This window comes from Centrocercus urophasianus, unplaced genomic scaffold, assembly GCF_019232065.1.
Source record: "Centrocercus urophasianus isolate 14NV4802_14NV808 unplaced genomic scaffold, USGS_Curo_1.0 seq_10, whole genome shotgun sequence".
NCBI classification, from domain to species: Eukaryota; Metazoa; Chordata; class Aves; order Galliformes; family Phasianidae; genus Centrocercus; species Centrocercus urophasianus.
In genome coordinates, this window is record NW_024884142.1 from 40546832 (window position 1) to 40569080 (window position 22249).

At 37.1% G+C, this 22249-nt stretch overlaps 1 protein-coding gene across 1 annotated transcript in view; it reads right to left on the minus strand.

Moving 5' to 3' along the window:
- Positions 1-20388, minus strand: part of FRK (fyn related Src family tyrosine kinase) — a 46935-nt gene extending 26547 nt beyond the window's left edge. The window contains exons 1-2 of the mRNA XM_042813139.1: positions 19494-20388; positions 1076-1197 (exon numbers count right to left, since the gene is read on the minus strand). Coding sequence (XP_042669073.1) covers positions 1076-1197; positions 19494-19924 — 553 coding nt within the window. The 5' untranslated portion in view covers positions 19925-20388. The remainder of the gene's footprint in view (positions 1-1075; positions 1198-19493) is intronic.
- Positions 20389-22249: the final 1861 nt, after the last annotated feature.

Sequence of the window (22249 nt, forward strand, 5' to 3'; positions counted from 1 at the left end):
GCTTAGAAGGTGAGTAACGTAAGCATACAGGCGGAAAAGGAATAAATGGGAAAGCATCTGATTCTACAAGAGGCCTTTCCTTTTGCTGACATAATTCATCATAGAATCATCATGAAATTTTTTGTGTTGGAAGGGATTTTTAAAGGCCAACTAGTCCAACTCCCCTACAATGAACAAGAACACCTACAATTAGATATTCTCAGGATCCTGTTGAGCCTGACCTTGAATGTCTATAAGGATGAGGCATCCACGATTTATTCATGGACATCAAGATTCTTTATTGTCTTATGGAATTAAAAATGTAGAGCACATTAGGAAGTTTGAGTAGAAACTCATTGTCTGAGGGGCATCTTTACACTCTTGATGCACACTGGTAAGACAGGTTTGATAAAAGATGCCCATAGAAAAGAACGAATTACAATAATTCCCATCTATTCTGACAAATATATATTATGCAAAAAAAGATAGCATGTATATTTATGCAGGAAAATAAAATAATAGCATTCTTATTCGAGTCTTTTGGATCAAAATAACAGACTGAACGTATATTTAAAAAAAAAACTGACATCATAACTCTTTTTTACCAATGCTTACAGGCAACTTTTCAATCAAGTGTAACTGATTCTGATGTACAGCTTTGAAATTCTTCCATCATTTTGCCTCTGAAAACAAGCAAGCATGGCCCTGAGGCAACAGAAATCCCATTTTCTTGAACACTGGACATTTGCTACAATATGTTTAATTTTTATTTTGCATACCAGTCAGCACCATGGTGTAGAGCAATAAGGCATTTTTTGGCATAAACTATGAAAATATTACTTATTTCAAGGCAGCTGAAGGCTGGAAGTACTAACTATTTTTTGTTCTGAACTTATTAATAAAGAAGCTCTAGAAAAGAAAAGTTAGTAAAACCTCAAATGACTCTTGCAATTTTTTCTTTGTTTATCTCCTGGGAAATAAATATCATCGCAAATTTTGATTTCATTTCCATGCACATTGTTTAACAAAAATGCAGAAGTGCAAATAAGCTGAGACAATTTTAAAACATAGGTTAAGATGAAAAGCTAAAATATACCTGACAGTGAGTATTCGCCTTTTAGACTTTCGCTTGCTCGGATTAGGAAGGCTCCTGCCTGGTTTCCAGTATATAACAGTTGTCTCTCAGCATCTGCTCGCTTGATTGGTCCAAAAAACCATCTTAACAAATAAAACCAATTAATTTTAACATTCAGCAAAACATACTAGAAAGACAATTAGGTTTTATGAACTTGCTATGTATTTACTAGAAGATAACGTGTGATATGCTGATTAGAATTCCAATGGCGTGGAAGAACAGATTACAGGAAAGCCCATAGAAAATAGAAATTCATTGTTAGAAAATAACGCTTAAGCATTTAACTAAAATCTGGATTCTGCAGCTGATGAAAAGGACTACTGATTTCAAGAAGAAAATTCAAATGTGACTGACTGATCTTGTCTCAATAAAAATTCACCAAGAAATATTTCCAGTGCTATCATAACAGAAAATGATGCCAAGTCAACTGATGCTATTTGAACAATGTAGAGATGCAAGTAAGTACTTAATCCTGATGTTTTAAAAGTCAAATTTCCCCAAAGTTGCAGAGATACAGTAAGGTTCCTAGTGACCAACTATTCTACCACCTTCCCTATCCTAGTTCTGTATTGATATCCCATGTAAGTTACTGGCAGTTTTTCAGCTCTGCTGCTATTCAACAAACAAAAACAGTCTCAAGTCACTGCAAACATCAGAGCATCTATATACTTTGAAAACTATTACTCTCTACTTCTTTCAAAGTAATTGCAAGACTTCTTTTCTATCACTAACACTTGTAGTTTCCAAACTTTTATGTGAGCCACAGGAAAGTAGTTAGCTCTCTTGCTGTATGGTGCTGAGTGTAAATTTAATTGAAGTAAGAATGAGTCAGCATTTTCAACAGCATTTTCAAAACAGCATTTTTCAAAAAGGCACTCAGCTTTCATCCAACAAGCATACAAAGTACTTTCAAAGATTAGCTCTGCCCCTTATTTGAAGTAAACTGTGATATGTAGTTATCAAAATCATGCCACATACTCACAAGCAAACTTCTTTTAAATTAATCAGAGATAAACCTATTATGCAAACTTTTAAGATAAATCAATGTATCACATGACACATAAGTTGCTTACTCAGCTACGTGATTTGTCAGTTGCTAGCGAAAAGTACAGGAGGAGTCATCAACAAATTACCTTAGTATCTGTAATGCTTCCAATCACTAAGAGAAATGAAGGAAATAAATCAGAACACTGGGTGAAACCTTGGCTGAGCAAGCATGAGAAATGATAAATGTTTTTGTATGAATAAAGAAGAAATAAAAAGAGGTAAAACAGATGGTGCTAATGTATGCCAGGTATGCTACATTAACAAAAGAAAATGAAGTACAAATACTCTAGACCTCATTTCTGCCTTCTGACTTGATGTTGATTTGGATAACATAGGACTTGATACATATTTGGCAAGGAAAAGATCCTAATTAAAAAGCTAGAATGTTTTAGTAGCTATTTTAATTAGTAAATATCTGAATTCAATTAATTTAATTAATTCATTAATTTACCTTAGAAAACTAAGTAATCAAAAAATGTTCAAATCCTTACATTCTCATCTTACATTCTCATCAAAGCATTGAGAGGAGAGTACAAGCTTGACAACATCCAACTCCTGAAGAAAATTTATCTGCTCTAAAAACTAGAAACTAGAATCTTTCTGAAATTTCTCAATACACATATTCAAGAATAACAACCAAAAACTAGCGAACAGTATGATTGTAAAGAATTTGAATCGATACAGTTTTGAGTAGATTGATGATTTCTTCCATCTGAATATGATATTCTTAGTCCAAAGTCACTGAGTTTATAATAAAAATCCAGTACCAAAAGCAGTTCTGCAAGAATAAAAATAACCCTTTAAACTCAAAGCAAATAAATTAATTTGCTATTCACATTTTCAATAGATGTACTCAAAATTAAAGTCTATTTTCATTATAAATGGAAGTTTAAGTTCCTTTTTAAAAGGTGTAAGGGCTTATTTCTATTGATTGAGCTTATGCTTCAACAGGCTTTTACTTTATCTAAAAGCATGCATTTCAGAGGAAAAAGTACTCTCGGGAATATAATAAATCAAAGTATTTGCTCACCATGAGATATTGTTCTGTGGAATGGGAAAGTTGGACCAAAACAATGCCCTATCCTTAGTAAATCTATTTGTTTTTGAGATGAAGGTAGAAATGTAGATGAAGGTTTTGAAACACAACTCTTGGAAAAACAAAACTGAAACATCAAGCATCATCCACTACCCAGGTTACTTAACCAGCACATTCTCTGACATCTGTGTATCTCCACTGATATGAGGCATTTCAGGAGCATTTTAAAGTAGCAATCCATACATTATTTCATTCTAAATATCGAATCATAACTTGAATGAATACTTGAAACAAATCTGTTTGCAGCCTTCGCTACTAGCTAAGCCTTATCAAGCCCCTTTTCTTTCCCCATTCCAACTAATGCTCTAGGATTTGTCTCTTTCCCAATTGAAAAGCAAGATGTGAACAAAGCCTTAGCCAAAGATACTGGCGAGGGCTAGACAAATATGTCCTGAGAAGATACATATTTCTACAGCCTCCACCTTCTTTGAGTGGCTACAGTGCCACATTTCTCCAACTCTAGTACTCTCCTCTCTCCTAATTCTACCAGTTGCTTTTGCATGGGAGGACCCATAGCCAAAGATCCACCCCCTCCCCCACCATGATTGAAGTTTAAAAAATTTTACTGGAGAAATTTTTTGGCAGCATATCCTTTCTTTGGGCAGTCTTTTTATAAATTCACTCCAACAAAAACTCTAAGCACAGAACTAAAGACTAGGAGTGTCATACCCATTTGAGACCTGACCAAAATCTTCTGAATTAACAGCTGTCATCCTTTGCCTTCTTGAAAACTTTGCCAGATCTCTCCCTGCTCTTGGCTGGCCACACTAAAGTCTAAAGAAAATGATGTGGAAGTTCAGGTTATGACATTCATTATCAGTAGAGCTCCTCAGAGTACAGCTCCCCACCTTTATTCTCTGTCTTCACCTACATTTAATATGCATAGGAGCAAAGTCAAAATCAGCTCCACAGCATCATATCTGCAGGGGCTGTATTTGTTTTAATAACCGACTTTGTCTGAGATGAAAGTGGATTATTTGTTTTTCACTCAAGTACTGGAAGTAAAATAAAGCTAAAGGCAGAGGTCCATAACATAATCTGAATTTTATGAATGCTCAACTAAAAAGAAAAATCCTGATGGACAAATCATCAGTAGAGAAGGACTACTTGGCAAGATCATTCAAAGAGTGTGGAAGTATAACAGAAAAAAATAGCAGGAAATCAGTCACATGAAATTGTTTTTCAAAAGAACTACATATGTTAAAATTGACAGCATAATCCTACCCTTGATCAGCACTTTGTGGTATAAGGGCATCCCACTTTTCTTAAGCGTTTTTCTTAAGTGTTTGCAACTGGAATTTACACTCTTGTATTAGGGTAAATCTCATGATGCCACTAAATGTCAGCAACTTGGAGGGTTTGTTTTCATACCCAGGATTCTTGCTCAGAAATCTCCATTACAGAAGAAACAATGATGACAAATATGTTAGCTGGCTCTCCAGCACACTAACCGTAATATGTTAACTGGATCGATAGTGCTAAGCTATGAGAAGAAGATTTCTGAGACAAGGAATGAAGAATCACTGTAATTAGAGAAAAAGTCTTGGATGAAGATAAAGAAAAATAGATTATGTTATATATAGTGGAACCAAATATATTGCACTTTTCTTGTGGAATGCAGAAAGCTAATACAATAACTAACATCATTAAAGAAAAGCTTCAGTGGCCTAAATTATACATTTTAAATGCCTCAGCATCTACATTTATAGAAAGTTGTAGATGCAAAATCAAGAATTCTGAAGTGAAGGTGATGAAAAAGAAGATTTTCATCTTGTTTTCATGGCATCAAGTCAGCCACTTTCAGAAAGGTCCAGTATATCATCTTCCAATTACATGGCTACATCCACTGCTTCCTATAGGCTGAATATGAGTGTTGCTCACTGAATAGTTATCCTGTGTTTTGTTTTGTCAGTGCATAGATAGAGCTAACTTACTGTGTATTTTAGTCTCTGCTCTCAATACAAGTTATAAAATTACATGAATGGCTAATTTCCTAGAAACCTCTATTATAGCATTTATGATTATATTATTTGCATACTTTACAAATGTTCATTTATTTTGTGGCACTTTTTTTTGTGAACTGTTATTTACAGTGGAGAAAAACTATAAAAGGGGACTAAGGCAATAGGACATTATCATAAAAATTTTCTACTAATTTTGAACATCCAATTTGAAATGCCTAGGGCTTACCTTTCAGATAATTCAGAATTGTACTGTATGTAGTAATTCAGTCAGGGACAAATATTTGTTAACTTCAGGAACTGTTTCACATAAGACAAGTAGAGGTGTGCAGAAAGAAAAAGAGAGAGAGAAAGAGGGACAGATCCTCTGGGTTCTTATTTAATTCCTTTCATCACATGACCATCCTGTGATCACTGTCCTTACTCAGCACATGGAAACCTGAACAGGCTTGCGTGTGCGACTCTTTACTGCTATTTTCTGGGCAGGACAAAGAGTGCTGCTGAGCCAGCTTTTAATCCATGCCAGGTTTGCAGTCTGTTGTGGGTAAACATCAGTGCAGAAGCAGGGACAGAAGTTTACTTCTGGGAGGCCCCAATGCATCCCCTCTGTGCTGAGAAGGCTCATTAGAATTTGACATTTGTTATCTGTTTGGTTACAACATATAAAGTGCAATTTTATTTCCAAATGCGTGGTTAGTATGAAGCAAAGTTTTCTTTGAGAGCAAAAACATATTCTTTTAATACAGAATAGCATAGCATAACTTAGCATAGCATAGCACAGTTCAGTTGGAAGGGATCTTCACAGAACATCCAGTCCAAGTGTCTGAGCACTTCAGAGCTAAACAAAAGTCATTGAAGACACTATCCAAATACCTCTTGAACACTGACAATCACAGGGTATCAACCACCTCTCTAGGAAGCCTGTTGCAGTGTTTGACCACCCTCATTGTATGTATGTATAATGATTTTTTTTTTTTCCCAATCCTTAGTCTGAGCCTCCTCTCATTCAATCTGTGTCATTCCCACGTGTTCTGTCATTGGTTGCCCAGAGGGAGCAGAGCTCGTAGCTTTTTGCTTCTCTTCCCCAAGGAGCTGCGTAGAGCAGTGATGCCTCCTCTCAGCCTCCTCGTCTCCAGACTGGACAAAGAAAGTGTTCTGAGCCTCTCCTCAGTACAAATTTTCCAGCCTTTTGAGTAAGAAGAAGCTGAAAAACTTAGGTTTAAGTTTTTTTGGACACCAAACCCTGCTTCCTTGCTACCTTCTACAGGCCTGCATGGGATTATCTGTAATACCATATATCTCTCATAGCCATTTATAATCAGATACTGAAGGAATGCATGGGACAAAATATAAAAGAAAGGAATTTAAAACTGTTGGTAAAGAAATGCATAGAACAGTGCAGGAGTGGGGGAAACAGGATATTAAAAAGTGAATATAGAGAGGACCATAAGATACCATTAAGGAGATGGAGGAAAGGGAGAAACTTGGACCTAACAGAACATGAAGAGAAAATAAGGACATGAAAAACCTGAGGATTTCGTTTAATGCTCAGGATCTATAAACTACTGCTGCCTAAATTGCTCATGAAATGTTTGTCTCCAGATTATCCTGCACCTATTTGGGGAAATAGTTTCACAGACTAACTCCCACTTTAAGTGTTGCTCTTTACAGATCTTTTGCTTTCTTGACTTCATCACTCGCTTTTGTACCCACCAAGAGAATACTTCACTATTCACTACTCATTTTAGTCATGTGTTGACTAAAAGTCAATGTTAAATACATTAATACATAAATCTTACTTCCCAAAGTACTGCCATCAACAAGTGAGTCAGAATTAGACTTTAAAAATGTAAGAAACCAAAGCTTTCTACAGCCTATATTCGGAAATGAATTAAAATCTTAGCATGTTGCATAAAGGTTCTAACACTTAGACAACACTTGAAATAAAAATGTGTTTAAAATGTACCTCTGCAGTGACACAGCTCAGTTCTGATTACTTATTTACAATACTCAGAAAGCAATTTCCTCCAAGGAAACTAGAAATTCAGGTTTTCAGGGACGATTAGGTAGGGTAGGGTAGGCAGCACTTTTATGCAACCACAATGCACTTGCTTCATACGTAAAGATCTGAGTCATGTATATTGCTCAGATCCTTGCTGCTGAGTAGCTTATCAGAAGTGAAATGAAGACTATCCATATGTACTTTGTGATGGACTGAAAGCTTCCGAGTCTTTTAACAATGACACTGGATGGAGTAAGTTGCATATTCTTTCCATGTGGGAAAACACAGAATACATGAATAGTTCAGAAAAAACAAAGGCTCATTTCTGTACTATCTAAATGAAAGAGCTCTATCAAAATCAACAACATATAACTATTTTATGTTACACAAGTACATAGAAATCTGCCTGTATTTTTGAAAGTGATATTTTTGGACAGTGTATATTAAGTCCCACTTTACTTTCCATACTTTGAGAACAACACTACAAGTTTTCATAAAATAATGATTAGAAAGAGGAATACACAGTTTTGGAAAAAACAGATCACATTTTTTCTTGGCCTTTGGGTAACTTTTTACTGACATTCTTGTCAACAGGTTATAGCTGATGGATTGACATTTTTCTAAAAATTCTAAATTTATTGTGGACTTGCTTGTGACTCGTGAGATGAAAAATATAAGAGATATCAGGGAAAAAAAAAAAAAAAAAAAAAGAAAAGAAAAAAGAAAGAAAATGAAGTTATACTTCCCTGGATGTTTTCTAAACAAAATATTATGTTAATTTTTGGAGGTAGTCAAATTGAATGATTTTCAGATTTGAAGTTTTTTTCTTATTTCTGTTCTCAAATGGAGTTTCTATTGAAATATAAACTGTTTTTTGTTTTGTTTTGTTTTGTTTTCAGAAAAAATTAAGTTGTCTGAAAAGAAGTACAGCCAAATGATACCTTACATTCACTCTCAAGCCAAGAGAAGGCGGCAGCAAGGGTATCAAAAAAGTATTCTAGGCACCTGAAGTCTGTTGTGGTTGTCATGGTTCTATGTTTTTTTTTTTTTTAATGGTTTCAGTATTCCACATCAAAACATCATGTAGTGTACGGGGTATTAAAGTGTCACTGCCCCAATCCCAGGTACCGCTGGGATTCGAACCCAGGATCTCCTGTTTACTAGACAGGAAAAAAAAAGCCATGAAATTGCTTTGTTTTGTCATTGTTTTTGTTGTAAGCTGTGTCTGAAAGAACAGGTCTGTCAGAGGGACTTTTACAGTAAAGAACTGCGTGGGATTGTTTGGCTAAGGTAATGTTCAACAGTGAGTGTGGTAAAACCCACCACAGAGATTGGCATTTCCTCTTACAGACTAGAACAAACTCATAATCTTGTAAACATAAATACAAAGATTAGTCAGACAAAGGTCCGTGACACATTGGGTATACACCATTTTACTGCAGTAGGACATAACTACACTGGTGTATAATCCTGTTAAAAGAGTTACACATAATGTTATCTTAATTTTTCACTTCTCGATAATAACAGTTGATTGTGCTGCAAATGTGTTGTTGAATCTGCTCTGCTGCCTGTTTTAGGGAGCAAACAAAACTGGAGCAAGGAGGTTATGCCTCCTACAGGAAATGAAAATTCTTTCTTAGGGCAACAGAATAAGGAGAGATGCAAAATGTTTTTCAAACTCTATGAATGTGGTATGTGCTTCAGGTTTTCCTATGTTTTAACAGTTGATGGATCCCAGCTGCCCTGTCAGTTTCCCTGTGGCAAACCCTGTTTGTGAATTACATATCTGCAGGCAACATTCTGGCTAAAATCTGCAGCATGTCACATTAGTTTTTCTCCTCATCCCTCATCATGCCCCACGAACACCACGCTCAGGAGACATTCCTCAAACTAAGGGGATGGGTGAAGTCATACCCCTACTCTACCACACGTCTGAGTCCATTCCAACTTCTGAAATATATACCAACACATTCACAGAATCACAGAACGGCTGAGGTGGAAGATACCTCTGATCCAACCTTCTGCTCAAGCAGGGACACCTAAAACATGTTGCACTGAATTACTTCAAGGCGGCTTTTGAATAACTCCAAGAAGGAGACTCCACAACTTCTCTAGGAACCCTGTTCCAGTGCTCTGTCACCCTCACAGTATAGAATTGCTTCCTTATGTTCAGAAGGAGTATCCCAAGTTTCAGTCTGTACCTGTTGCTTCTTATCTTGTAGCTGAGCTCCACCAAGAAGAGTCTGACCCCATCCTCTTGATAGCTTCCCTTCAGCTATACTTACACACATTGATCAGATCCCCCTAAGTGTTCTCTTCCAGGCTCATCCACTCCATGCTCACAGTCCTCCCCTTTTTCACCAAAGATTTCCCCTGGCCCCTCCAGGCATTTGAGAAAGGAGTCTCTTGGGGAAAAGCGTGGCTGCTGCAAAAGCAATAACTATGCCTCTGAGACAGAGCCTTCAGGTCAACAAACCATCCCATCTTTAGCTCTGTAATGATGGGGAATTGACTATTTAAGTTAGTTCCCAGTAGTGCTATTGTACCTGGATAAGGACTTTATTTCATTTTAAACTTGTTCTAAAACACTTGTCTTCGGAATAAATGAAAGGTTACCATTGTCTATAATGGGCATTGTCTTGGGCTTTTTGTGTGAAATATAGCTACATAGTTGCCTTAAAAAAAAACCAACAATCAACTAAGCAAATGAGAAAAGTATTTCACAGGTCCAATTCTGAAAATAGCATTATAAAATCTTGGATCACTGCCAGTATCTCTGCACATTTGTTAACATATACCTGAACAAAAGTACTGATATACAGTTATAACATTCCCTTAATGTAGCAATAACTCTGCTATTCATAACAACTTTGGAACAAAGCTGAAACCATGAGGTAGCCTTAATGTTAAAGTGGTACAGAGAACACTAATAGCATCAATTGATTTAACATTAAGGGAAACTCAGAAGCACAAGAAAATTTTTCATCATACATTCACTTGAAACATTACAGCCTTGAAAAGCACTGAATTGATTTTCTTCCAAAAATAATTCTTGAAAAATTATTTTCTTTTCAAACAAGTAAAATCATTACAGCACAGAAGTAAAAGAGAAGCCTTCAGAAACAAAAAGACCCCTATGGCTGTTAATGATGCTGATGTTATCTGCCCACAGATTTCCTGCAGAGCTCTCCCTTGGGCATTCACGCAGGCACATACTTCCACACCCTATTGCCAGTAGCAGACTTCTGTGACCTTTCAGTTCAAATTTCAGTGGAGAATGATCAGGTCACTCAGTGTCCAGGGGTAATCAGAAAAGCCTGAGAGATTAGGAGGGTAACAGTCTAAAGAAATCTTTGTCTTCCAGAAGAAAATCTTGCACATCCAATCATTGTGACATCTGCATGTATTATCAGCCCAAGATGGACAAATATGGTTTATTTCATAAGAGAGCACAACACTACAACAGAAAGGTATCTCAGCATCAGTGTATGTGCCTGCATAACTTTTAAATCATTTTTACTCTGAAATTAGAGCAAAATAAGTGATCTTTTCTTTTTTTACAGGAATTCAGAATACCAATAACTATCCACACAGAGAACAGGGATGTGGCCAGTCACACAAACAGTCACAGAAGAAACACTACTTTCCACAGCTCCCAAATGCAGGACTCACATAGAATATCTTCTATGTGAACGGAGACAACCTCATCACCTCCTCTTCCTGGGCTCGCAGAGACGGGGTCACTGATAGTGGTGCACAGGACAGCACTCCCCAGGTTCACAAGCACACAGTATTCACAACCAGATCCTCTTACATCCTTTTCCACCTCTTCCTACCTTTCCACCTCCCCAGCATCCTTTCTATGCACACTGCCTCACTGGTTGGCACAGTCCCACCAAACTCCCCAATCTCCGGTACCCCCAGCTTTGCATCTCCTCACCTGCAAAGTCTCAGATTGCCTGTTTTTTGAAGGCTCATCAATTAGTACAACTGATGCCACATACTGTTATCAATTAGTGCCACTGACTAGGCTTGTTCTCCTCGCCACCTCCATTATCGCGTGTGAGCCAGGCTTGTCTGTTCTGTATAGATCCTTTGAACAGAAAACATCAGAGCAATAGAGACTCCTGCATACCTTCACAGAGACTTTTGCTAAATAAAATGATTTGTAGTTTCCAAAGGGAGGTTAAGTTTTGGGAGTTCTCATCATTTCTGAAATTTGTAGTAAGCCTCAAAGTTTTTTGTCTTTCTTTTCTTTTGTGCTGAGGCTTGAAATGTTCCTGAAAAATTTCTTGCGCTATTAAAAAAAAAAAAAAGAAAAAAAAAAAGTTTCAGGAAACTAAGAAGGTATTTGCTTTAATGAGAGAAAGCTAATGAAAATGCTTACCAACATTACTGCAGATAGATAATGTCTATAAGGTAAGAAATTACAGGTTAGAGAGTAATCTGCATGGAAGTAAAAAAAATGTCAATTAGTAAATCCTTTCTGAATCCATCTCTTATTACTGAATTCACTGCTCTATTTTTCCGTTTTCTTTGATTAAGATAATTGTCCAAAATATATATTTTATGTAGTTTAAGTGATAAAAAGAAGAAATTTATTCATGATCAATATTTTGTTTGATCTTCTGAAGTAAAAAGAAACAGTAAACCTGCTTCCTCAGCATATCTGGAGAATTGAAAACTACGAAGATGTCAATTTCCACTCAAATTTCTTGTTACTTTTATGGCTTTCATATGCAGTGTCAAGGTGTAAACCTGAATTTCAACATTTAAGAACTCCCATGAATAATAAGTTTCTTAACTAAGGAGCTTATTGCTTATTTGTCAAGTTCTAATGCAAGATGCCCTTACATATGCTCTGTAGAATATTATTTGAGCAACACTGCATATTGTTCTTTTATCTTACATGTGTAAGTAAGTAAGTAAGTAGTAAGCATGTAATAATATTTTGTCTTATTTTAGTATCACGTAATAAATTCTTCCTTTGCTATGTAGACTTCCACGACTTGAAAAGGAGCAAAATATTGTATTACAAATAAATATATGAAACGTGAACAATCATACATTTTCTACTAATCTATTTTAAAAAAAAATGCACTAGTAAATTTTTATTATCTAATTCAGGCTACTGGAAGGCTGTATCTTCAATATAATGTTTGTAAGAGGCATCTCTGTTAAACTATAAGATAATAGCATGACCCATTCTGGTCTAATTTCTGTTATCTTCAGTAAGATTCAACATGAACTTAACAGTAAACTTCTCATAGTAAGGTAAGTGACGTCTGCAGCACAGGCTGACTCATGAGCATTACGGTATACAGAGATAGGCAGGTGTGGCTTGTAAAGGAATGGGCAGGTAAACCTCAGAGCACTGCTACTTCCTCATTAGTTTTGAGAGCATGTCGGTGGGGTTTTTTTGAGTCATTCCACACTAAACAATTACCAGATGGAGAAGAAAAGCCAAAAACTATTTTAGGAATGTAAAACTTTCTGTAGAGATGAAAGATTTTTTTTTCCTTTGGTTGGTTGGTGTGTTTTTGTTTTTTTTTAATAGCTTAGTCTTCATCTCCAAACAGAAACAAAGAGCTCTGCAATGTCAGTCTATGTCTTTGCTAAATAGACTTGACGTTAGGTTTGTAATCAGCCATGGCAGTGATGTACCCTCTAATGTTGCTTATATGAACGTTCCAACCTCTGCTGAAGTACAATAACAAAAAAGTGGATAGGATTGTGCAATTTTGGAAGATCCTTTCTGAAACAGAAAAACTGGCATATAGGGTCCTTGACTGGACCTCTTAGGGTATCTTGTACGCTTTTATGTCTTAATCTGTTCAGTGCAGCTCCCTCACTTGTGTAAGAAAAGCCCCAGTCTTCTATGACCTACAGTGCTTTTCACTTATTACAAAACAATTCTTCACAGAGATATCTGACCTAGATAGTCTAAAACCAGTATAGCTTTAGGACTTCTTAGTCTGACTGAGTTTCTGGTTACTATTTTTTCCTCCTAAACCTGTTCAGAGATTAGTAAGCTCTGCAGTGTTCTGTGCTTTGTTACACAGAAAACTACTAAAGAAGACTATATAGAGAACAATAACAATTGTACACTACCTGGAGAATGTTTTTATTAACATCATTCAAAATCAACTAACCTAGGCCAGAACACACAACATCTATTTCTACTGAATCTGAAGGAAAAACAAACAAAACATCAAACAAGACTGTTAAGTTCTTCTGACTAGGATATTGTCTATGTTTTTCAAAGATGCGCTGCAAGGGCCACGTGGGTTTCATGGCTCCATAAAAAAACAAACTGCCCATTTTTCAGTTTTCAGGATATTGTTTCAGGTTTTGACACAATTCACTGTCAAATCTTTCTCAGCATGGTAATAGAAACTGCTATATACTAATTATAATGCATAAAGTACACCCTAATTTCAAATAAAGATATGGTAGGAAAGGATTTTTTCATTTCTCCATTTAAACAGACAATGTTATATATTTAGAATACCATGCTGACAGGAAATAGGTGGCCTAAACTGGACAAATTTGTATAAACTGCTCATTTACATTTACAAATTCTTTTGATCTTTTTGGGAGGCAATACATCTTTTCTGCATTACAGACAGATGTATAAATACTGCTGACACTTGATAAAATCTGACGTTGCATACTTCTGTGAACAGTCTCCTTTGGATTATCACTGTATAGTTAAGAAAAAAGCAGAGCTGAAGAAAATGTTTGAGATAGGCTTGAAGCTAGCATGGCAATTTTGAGACAAGACCAATGAAGTTAATAAAATTCAGGGTCTTGTTCCAGTATTAAATTGTTTAAGTTCAAGAAAAGCACATGAAAATACTTGTTGATTCAAAACTCTGAGTAGATATTTCAGATGCTTTGAACACATGGTAAAGAAAACATCAAAAGCATTTGGGTTTTGGCTTTGCCTGTATCTCCAAGCTGTTTTGTATGGTCTTAAGAGCATCAGTCTTCTATGCTTTCTGCACATGTGTACACACAGAAGCACATATATACGAAGTATATTCAAGTGAATACCTGAAATGCATTCATTGATAGAGAATTCATATACAGCCATTTCTGTTATTTAAAATAAATGCGTATTTTGGCAATAAATAATCCTTTTCTACCAAAAGCTGGATAAGAATAGCTTTCATACATAATGTGACAGCTTCTGAGATAATGAGAAATATAATACAGGCATCCCTGTTAAAGAACATAGAATCATAGAACCACAGAATCACTAAGGTTGGAAAAGACATTTGAGATCATCTAATCCAACTGTTCACCTACCACTAATACTGTCCACTAATGCATGTTCCTTAGTGTCACAATTTTTACAAGTCCACTTCAGTGCTAGGATTACTGCTGTTTCTGGTAGTGTCGAGATTTTGTACTGTAATACAGAAAGGACTTGTGAGAATGATAGAGTGAGAGCACATTGAAACCACAGAGGATCACAGTTGGATTTCTGAATTGTTCAGCAAAATCTAAGCTTTCACTTCAAAAACAACCTCTAGCCATTGTAGCTGTGAACTGTAAGCTACTTCATAAAATGACCCACATATATGAAAGGAACCCCACAAGCCTGAATTTGCAGAAAGTTTGAAACAGGTCAACACAGTGAATGATTTCCTGTTCATACATAGTAATTCAGACTATATCAACATATAAAACAAAGTCAAGTCACAGAAAGGAAGGAATTGCAGAGATGATTGACAAAAATAACCTATAAATCACCCGCTTTCAAAGGGTAGTGTAGGAACTCATTGTGGAATTGACTGGCAAGGTTTTGTTGATTAAGTCAAGGACTCAGTTTCCACCAGCTGAGAAGTATCAATTCAAGAAACCTCTCTGAAGGGAGGAATGATTCTGAAATTAGTAAACATTAAGAGTAATTGTGGAGTTCTTCTTTGACCTAATCTACCAGGAATTTGCATTAATTTACTTCCCTTAGCACAGCACTGTAATGTCAGTAATATTGGGTGAATATATGGAATGAATTTGACTTTCAATAAGCAGTCATCAGGTCCATCAAGGTAGCAGGTGAGAGGGAGCACCTTCTAAGTACACTCTACCTTTCCTCCGTAGAAGAGTTCATGTCATTCCAACAGTTTTCTTTACTTCTTTTAATTATTATTTTTCCTCATTAAAATGAACTGTCCAGCTGGGCTGTATTTGCTGCACGTAACTATTGGCGCTATGTTTTTTCCTTGTTTAGTTAAAACAAGTGGCAGTAATAAGGTAAGGGCAGGTGAATGTGTTACTATGGTTCCTGTTTATAGAACAAAATAACAGAAGGAACACAGGGAAAGTAAAGTCACACTCTTTGTCAAGGAAAGAATCCCAGACATTTCAGTTAGGAGACAAAATGGTCTCCTGTGGCACTTGCAGGGAACAAGAAATAGCCTAATATTATCTTCTACCAGGATGGATAACACAAAATTAAATGGATTTACCAATCCCTAACTAGCTCTGCTATACAGGTCATGTCCAAAATTTAATTAAAAAAAGGACTATATATACCTTTATCTTAATAATCTTGATGTCTACAGGCAAAATTAAAATGATTAGGAAAAGCAATGTAAGTTTTGTATGAAAACATGTACTGACTAAACTTACATAGTGACTCTGACAACTCTGTTATTCCATAATTTATAGAATGTTTCATGTCCTTATGTCCCTTTATTTAAGTGAGTTTATGGGATATCCATGCACATATTGGGTATCAATATTTTCTGAATGTTTATATAAAATCATCTTGAAATCAGCTGCCAAAGAACATGGTCAGTTTGTTTTATTTGCCAGTTGTCCAAGAACTCATTCATGAAATTGTAAGTGTTTAAATTAGTTGCTTTTCAAGAGAACCTGCTTTATAAGCTATGTTCGCTTGCTAAAGAAAATACATAAATCTCTGATTTATAAACCTAAACAAACATGCAAAATGACAATGTAAATGTCTTTGAGCAGAATGATCTGTGTGCACATCAAGAATTTATGAAACTGCCTCAATATATCCAGGAAAAAAAAGATAAAATCTAGTTTTTCCTCTACTACTGAAGTTATGCAAGTCATATTGAGTAAATTTTGTATCTTAATACTGAGCTGTCAGTAAGGAGATAACAAACTACATATTTTACTTTGCTGTTTTTTTGAAAACCCTTCCTGAGTACTAGATACTCACCATCTATTGTCATCAAATCAATGCTTGTTACTGTCTGTCAATGTGCATCTTAGCCTAGCTTAATTACAGACATTAATTTACAAAGTTGAGACTCAGGAACTGTGAAAAAATCACTAATTTCATAAGTCCCTCTATGTGCACCAAACACTGACCTAGGCTATTTTTGTAATTATCAAATCTGTTTCCCTAAACAGGATAGCAGTTTTCCATGATCTAGAAAGTTGGAGCTATACTTGAGAAATAAACTAAAATGTCCATTCTCTCTGCAGGTGTTCAGGAGCTAGATGGTGCTACATGACAGAGACTAAATCTTTCTCTATTGGTTCTGTGCTGGGACCAAGAAGAACAATACGAAGGATGAAAAGATGTAATTGAAGCTTATCCTATTTCAACAGATGTCTACATCATAGCTGTAAACAATTGGCCAACACCAAAAGTGAGTGCTAATTAAAACTTAAATGCAATGGTGAAAGAAGTTCAATTTAAATTTCAGGCCGAGAATCATCATAGAATCATAGAATGGCCTGGGTTGAAAAGAACCTCAAAGATCATGTAGGTTCAACCTCCCTGCTATGTGCAGAGTCACCAGTCACTAGACCATCCTGCCCAGAGCCACATCCAACCTGGCCTTGAATGCATCCAGGGGTAGGGCATCCACAACCTCCTCAGGCAACCTGTTTCAGAGCATCACCACCCTCTGAGTGAAAAACTTCTTCCTAACATCTAATGTAAATCTCCCCATCTCAAAACCATTCCCCCTTGTCCTTTCACTATCCACCCATGTGAACAGCTGTTTCTCCTCCTGTTTATATGCTCCCTATAAGTATTGGAAGGCCACAATGAGGTCTCCCTGCAGACTTCTCTTTTCCGAGCTAAACAAGCCCAGTTCCTAGAATGTGATTAAACATTAAATTTTAAATAAATAGACATTATAATATCTTCTTCATTGTCCTTGTAATTTAGGCAAAGGTTTATCCATTAAAACACCATCACAACTGTTGTTCTTACTATTTCAATAGGATAATAGAGGTGTGAAATAATGGGATGGGTGAAATGGAGGTCGTGGAGGAACCTGTAGTGAGAGATGTTACAACTAGATACAAGTCTAAAAATCATAACCATAAGGTGAAAAACTTGACAGGAAATTGCTCTAATTAAATGGGTCTAACTTTATCTTTGCCTTGTTTGAGATGGGCTGATTGAAACTTTCAGATCAGAGACCCTTTCCAGCCTGCAATTATAGGAAATGGTATCTGTATGGTATCTGTATGGATTGACAGGAGACAGTGTTGCGTACTTAGTTTTGTTGAAGGTCACTGCAACCAACTGACTTAGAAGGAAATTTGAGGAAAGACAGCAGGTCCAGCCAGAATTGTTTTGGTATGAAATTAGAAACTTGTTAAATACTATGGAGGAATTACTTTGTCTGATAGCTGTAAAAGCTCTCCATTCCTTCTGTTCGCTATTTTAAAAATATGGAAAAAAAAATACAAAACAAAACTAAACTAAACTAAACTAAAGAAATCAACCAGCCATCTCCATAAAACTTTTCTCATAACTGTGTGTTGATTATTAAACAGAGTAAGGTATATAAAAAGAGTGTAAGAAAATAAAATTGATTCTGCATACAGAAAAAAAAAAAAACAAAAAACACAAGGTTATGCAGTAGAGCACTTCACACAAGTTAACTCCACATATGATACTGAAGATATAGAACGGCATGAGGAAGCTAAAAGCTGAGACTCTGTTGTATAACTGAGGAAAATTACTTTCAAAACATTAACTGCAAGTGGCAATCTTAGACGAGTTGTAATAAAACTACTTCTTGGAAGAGAGCAAAGGCCAAGGTGAGTTGAATTAGAGCCTATGATCTTTTCTCTAGTGGTTCAGAAAATGTCTTCCCTGCAGATTGATTTCTGCAATTGGAAGAATTCTTTTGAACATGACCACTGAAATTGTTATCTGCCTGAATATAGAAATAGCAACAGCTGGACAGACTCCAAAAATTAAGGTCTTCAGGTTTGACAGAAATCTTACAGTTGCCCTAAGATTTCTCTATCCCAAATCCTATCGTGGATAAAAGGCAGGCATAATCATATGTAAGCCGATTTTCCTAGCCATAAGCAGTACAGTGGGCAGATCAGGCTGGAGATGATATTTCACATCCAGATGAGATTTAACTGAAAATCTGCAGTATCATTTCTTTAAAACTAAAATGAGTTATAATGCTATTTCTACTGTCCTTTTCCAAGGCAATAATTTTTTGCCAAAACACACCTCTTGCTTGGCAATCAGTGTTATTTCATGCTGCCTCTGACTGCAGCATACAAAAGTAATTCTGCATCCCAGACAAACGTAGACCCCACTAATACTCACTAGAAAGCCAAATAACTGATTTCATGTGATTTCTTCTTATGTTCTGACTGGTAAATAAGATCAGACCACTTCTGAAGGAACAGAACATAGGCTGAATAGATAAACCCCGTGGAACTTAAAGAAATACAGTCCATTCCTTTGCTTTATCCAGTCTTTTTCCATTTCCTATACTTTAGTTAACCTTGAGTAATCCTGAGAGTGATTTGCTTATAGAGAAGAAACAAGCCATGAAAAAATTGTATGTTAGAGACTCACCTACCATTTGCAACAAGATTTAATGTGGAACTTCCTGAAACTGTAACTAAATGATAACTCTGCAACTGGTTATGTTGAGGGCTGTTTGGGTAAATGGTTGTACCTTGAAAGCAGCTGGTCCACAATCGTTATTACACGAATAGCAGTAGGAACCATTACAGTGGTAATCAGCCTGAATATTTCCAAATGCTTCTCCACTGGGGTATATATAACTTACAATACCACAAAACCCTCAGCAATCTGCCTTTTAACATTAGTTTTCTTTCAATCCCAGTGTCTTTTCCTCACATACACACGGACTCAAACTCTCACTGGTAGAACTACTGGACATTCATTGCTACAAGGTACTAATCAGAAAAAGAAAATTCCCCAACTGATTGCTCCAAACCCACTTAGCCCTACAGAAAAGATGTGTGGTGTGTGTTGCATGAGTTACTCACGGCTCAGCTTCAATGCTCCGTTCAGCAGCTACGTAGTTGGCAGGGATGTAGCCCTGGAGCTTGCGGCCAGGACATACTGACCCTTCTGGCAGGAGGAGCTTAGCATACCACCAGCCCTTGTGGGATGCATCCAGCACTTTAAGCTTATCCCCAGCTTGGAAGCTCAAATCATCCTCTGTGCGAGCCTCATAGTTGAAGAGTGCCACAAAATTGCACGTGTCCACCATACACTGGTGAGGCAGTGGAGGTAAGGGCTTCCCTTTTGTCTTATTCACTTCGTCCTTCTCTCCTGCCTGTGAGTCAATCCTTACCACAGCAGGATTGGCAAAGACCTGGCCAACATCCTCTTCCCGCTCATCTTCTTTCCCTGAGAATAAGCAAGGAACATAGGGCTCCAAACAGCTGCAGTACTTCTGACAGAAGTTTCCCATTCTGTTTCCTTGTGCCTTCCTGCTCCTTCTCTTCTTTCACTTTTCACAGCTGAAATATACTTAAGGAAATCTTTGCCCCATAAAATCTTAGCATTTTGAAGGATTTCTTTTCCTCCTTTGACACAAGATGAAACCGTTCGTGGCACAGATGGAAGCTCCTCTCTGAGCACTGCTGAGAACTCATTCAGGCAGCTCCTGATTCAGAAGTGAAACTGGAGAATTCATGCGTGAGAGCAGATGTGGAGGGAATTTCTGACTTCCTCCTCGGAACAGGAAAGCAACACACGAGCTGCCTTTGGGCTGAACTTTTGGAACAGCAAAAGAACATGGATTCTCCTCTGACACAGCAAAAATACATTCAGAAAATCTGATGTGTTCTGGAAAGTCTTCTCAGCTTTTTATGCTTCTGATGGGGTATTCTTATATCTTAACTCCTTGGTAATGATTAACCGAGCTGACCTGCATGTCTCCACAGCCTCCAGCACGGGCAGCCTGATTGTTTCTTTTTGCTTCCTGGTCTGTGCTGGCTTCTGTTTACGGAGCAGCCTATGCCTGCCCAGAGACCTCACCTGGAACACACCTGCTGCTTCTGCGCTCTTACACACCCACTCTTTTTTTTTTTTTTTAAATCTGGTTTTGAAACTTCTTATGAGGGGAAAAAAGTTATTTTACTACATATTGTATTGTGCATTTTGAGAAAACAAAGTCACAAGCCAATTGCTCTAGGTGGATGGCTAATACTATACTAACTAATACTAACAACATATAAAAATAATTTCCGTTTTCCAGCCAGTGAGCAAGCCAGCGGAAGCTAAATTAACCAGAATGCTTCCCTTCCTAAGGCACCTGTAAAGTGTTGAACAGACAGAGCATGGGTGTCTGACTGCTGCTGTGGCAAAGCAGCCTGTGTAACAATCTGCCACATTTCAGCCATGCAGACCAGGATTTGCAGCAGCTGGAAATCACCAGCCAGTGATGCACATAATGCATGGAGATAGGGTATGAAGCAAGGATGACAGCCTGTCTATACAGCATGCTGGCATTTCAGTAAGAGGTCAAATAAAACCCACTCACTTACCCATGGCTTCCTGGTGATAAATAAATTGGGTTCAACAATTTCCTTTTTCCTTTGGTCAGGAGGCACAGAATCATAGAATGGCTTAGGCTGGAGGGGACCTTAAATATCACCTAGTTCCAACACCTTGTCATGGATAGGACTGCCAAATACCTGATTAGGCTGCCCAGTTTCCCATCCGAAGTGAACTTGAATGTCTTCAGAAATGGAGCATCCACAACCTCTCTGGGCAAACTGTTCCAGCACCTCACCATCCTCTGTGTAACACATTTATTTCTAACATCTAACCTAAATCTATCCTCTTTTAATTTAAAACCATTCTTCCTGTCCTATCACAATCTACCCACGTTAAAAAGCTGGTCTCCCTCCTGCCTGTAAGCTCCCTTTGAGTATTTGAAAGCTGTGATGAAGTCTCCCTGAGCCTACTCTTCTCCAATCATTCTTGATAGGAGAGGTGTTCCAGCACTCTGATCATCTTTGTGGCCCTCCTCTGGACCTGCTCCAAAGCTCTGCATCCTTCCTATACTGGGGGCCCCAGGCCTGGATGTGGTACTCAGAAAGGCAGAGAACAGAGGGACAATCGCTTCTGTTACCCTGCTGGCCATCCCTCTTTTGATGCAGCCCAAGATACTGTTGGCCTTCTAGACTGTAAGCATGCACATTGGCTCATGTCCAGCTTTTTGTCCTTCAAATAATAATTGCTGGTGGGATAATTGGTGTCTTCCTAAATTATGCATACATGACTCTTAGCTCCATTTAGAGTTCCCGACTTCTACTGATTTGCTTTACAAGAAGAAAAGATAAATAAAAATTAATAACATATAAAGCAAAGCCACTGTTATTCACTGTGTTTCCCAGTCCACTCACTGAATGATGAGACAACTGGTACAGGCAGAAGCCTAGTGATGGAGCAGGGACTGCTGGATGACTGGAAGAAATCTCTTCTGAAAGCTTATTACTGTCAGGAGCATCTCCACTGGAGGGTAATGACAAACTTCTCTCTCTCTCTTCTTCTGCAGTGGTGCAAAGGAAATTGCATAAAGGAAAAGGGACCATACACATTGAGTGATCATTGAACCTTATAATCTGTTGATAACTCTTTGTGCCTGATCCAAAAGTTGGCATATTGTTTTTTCTGGTTATAAAAAGCATATTTAGTTTATGAAATTCCACTGGAGATTATTTTGAATCACTACTACCCAGATCAGTGAGGATACATATATATATCCAAGAGATATTTACATTTCGTA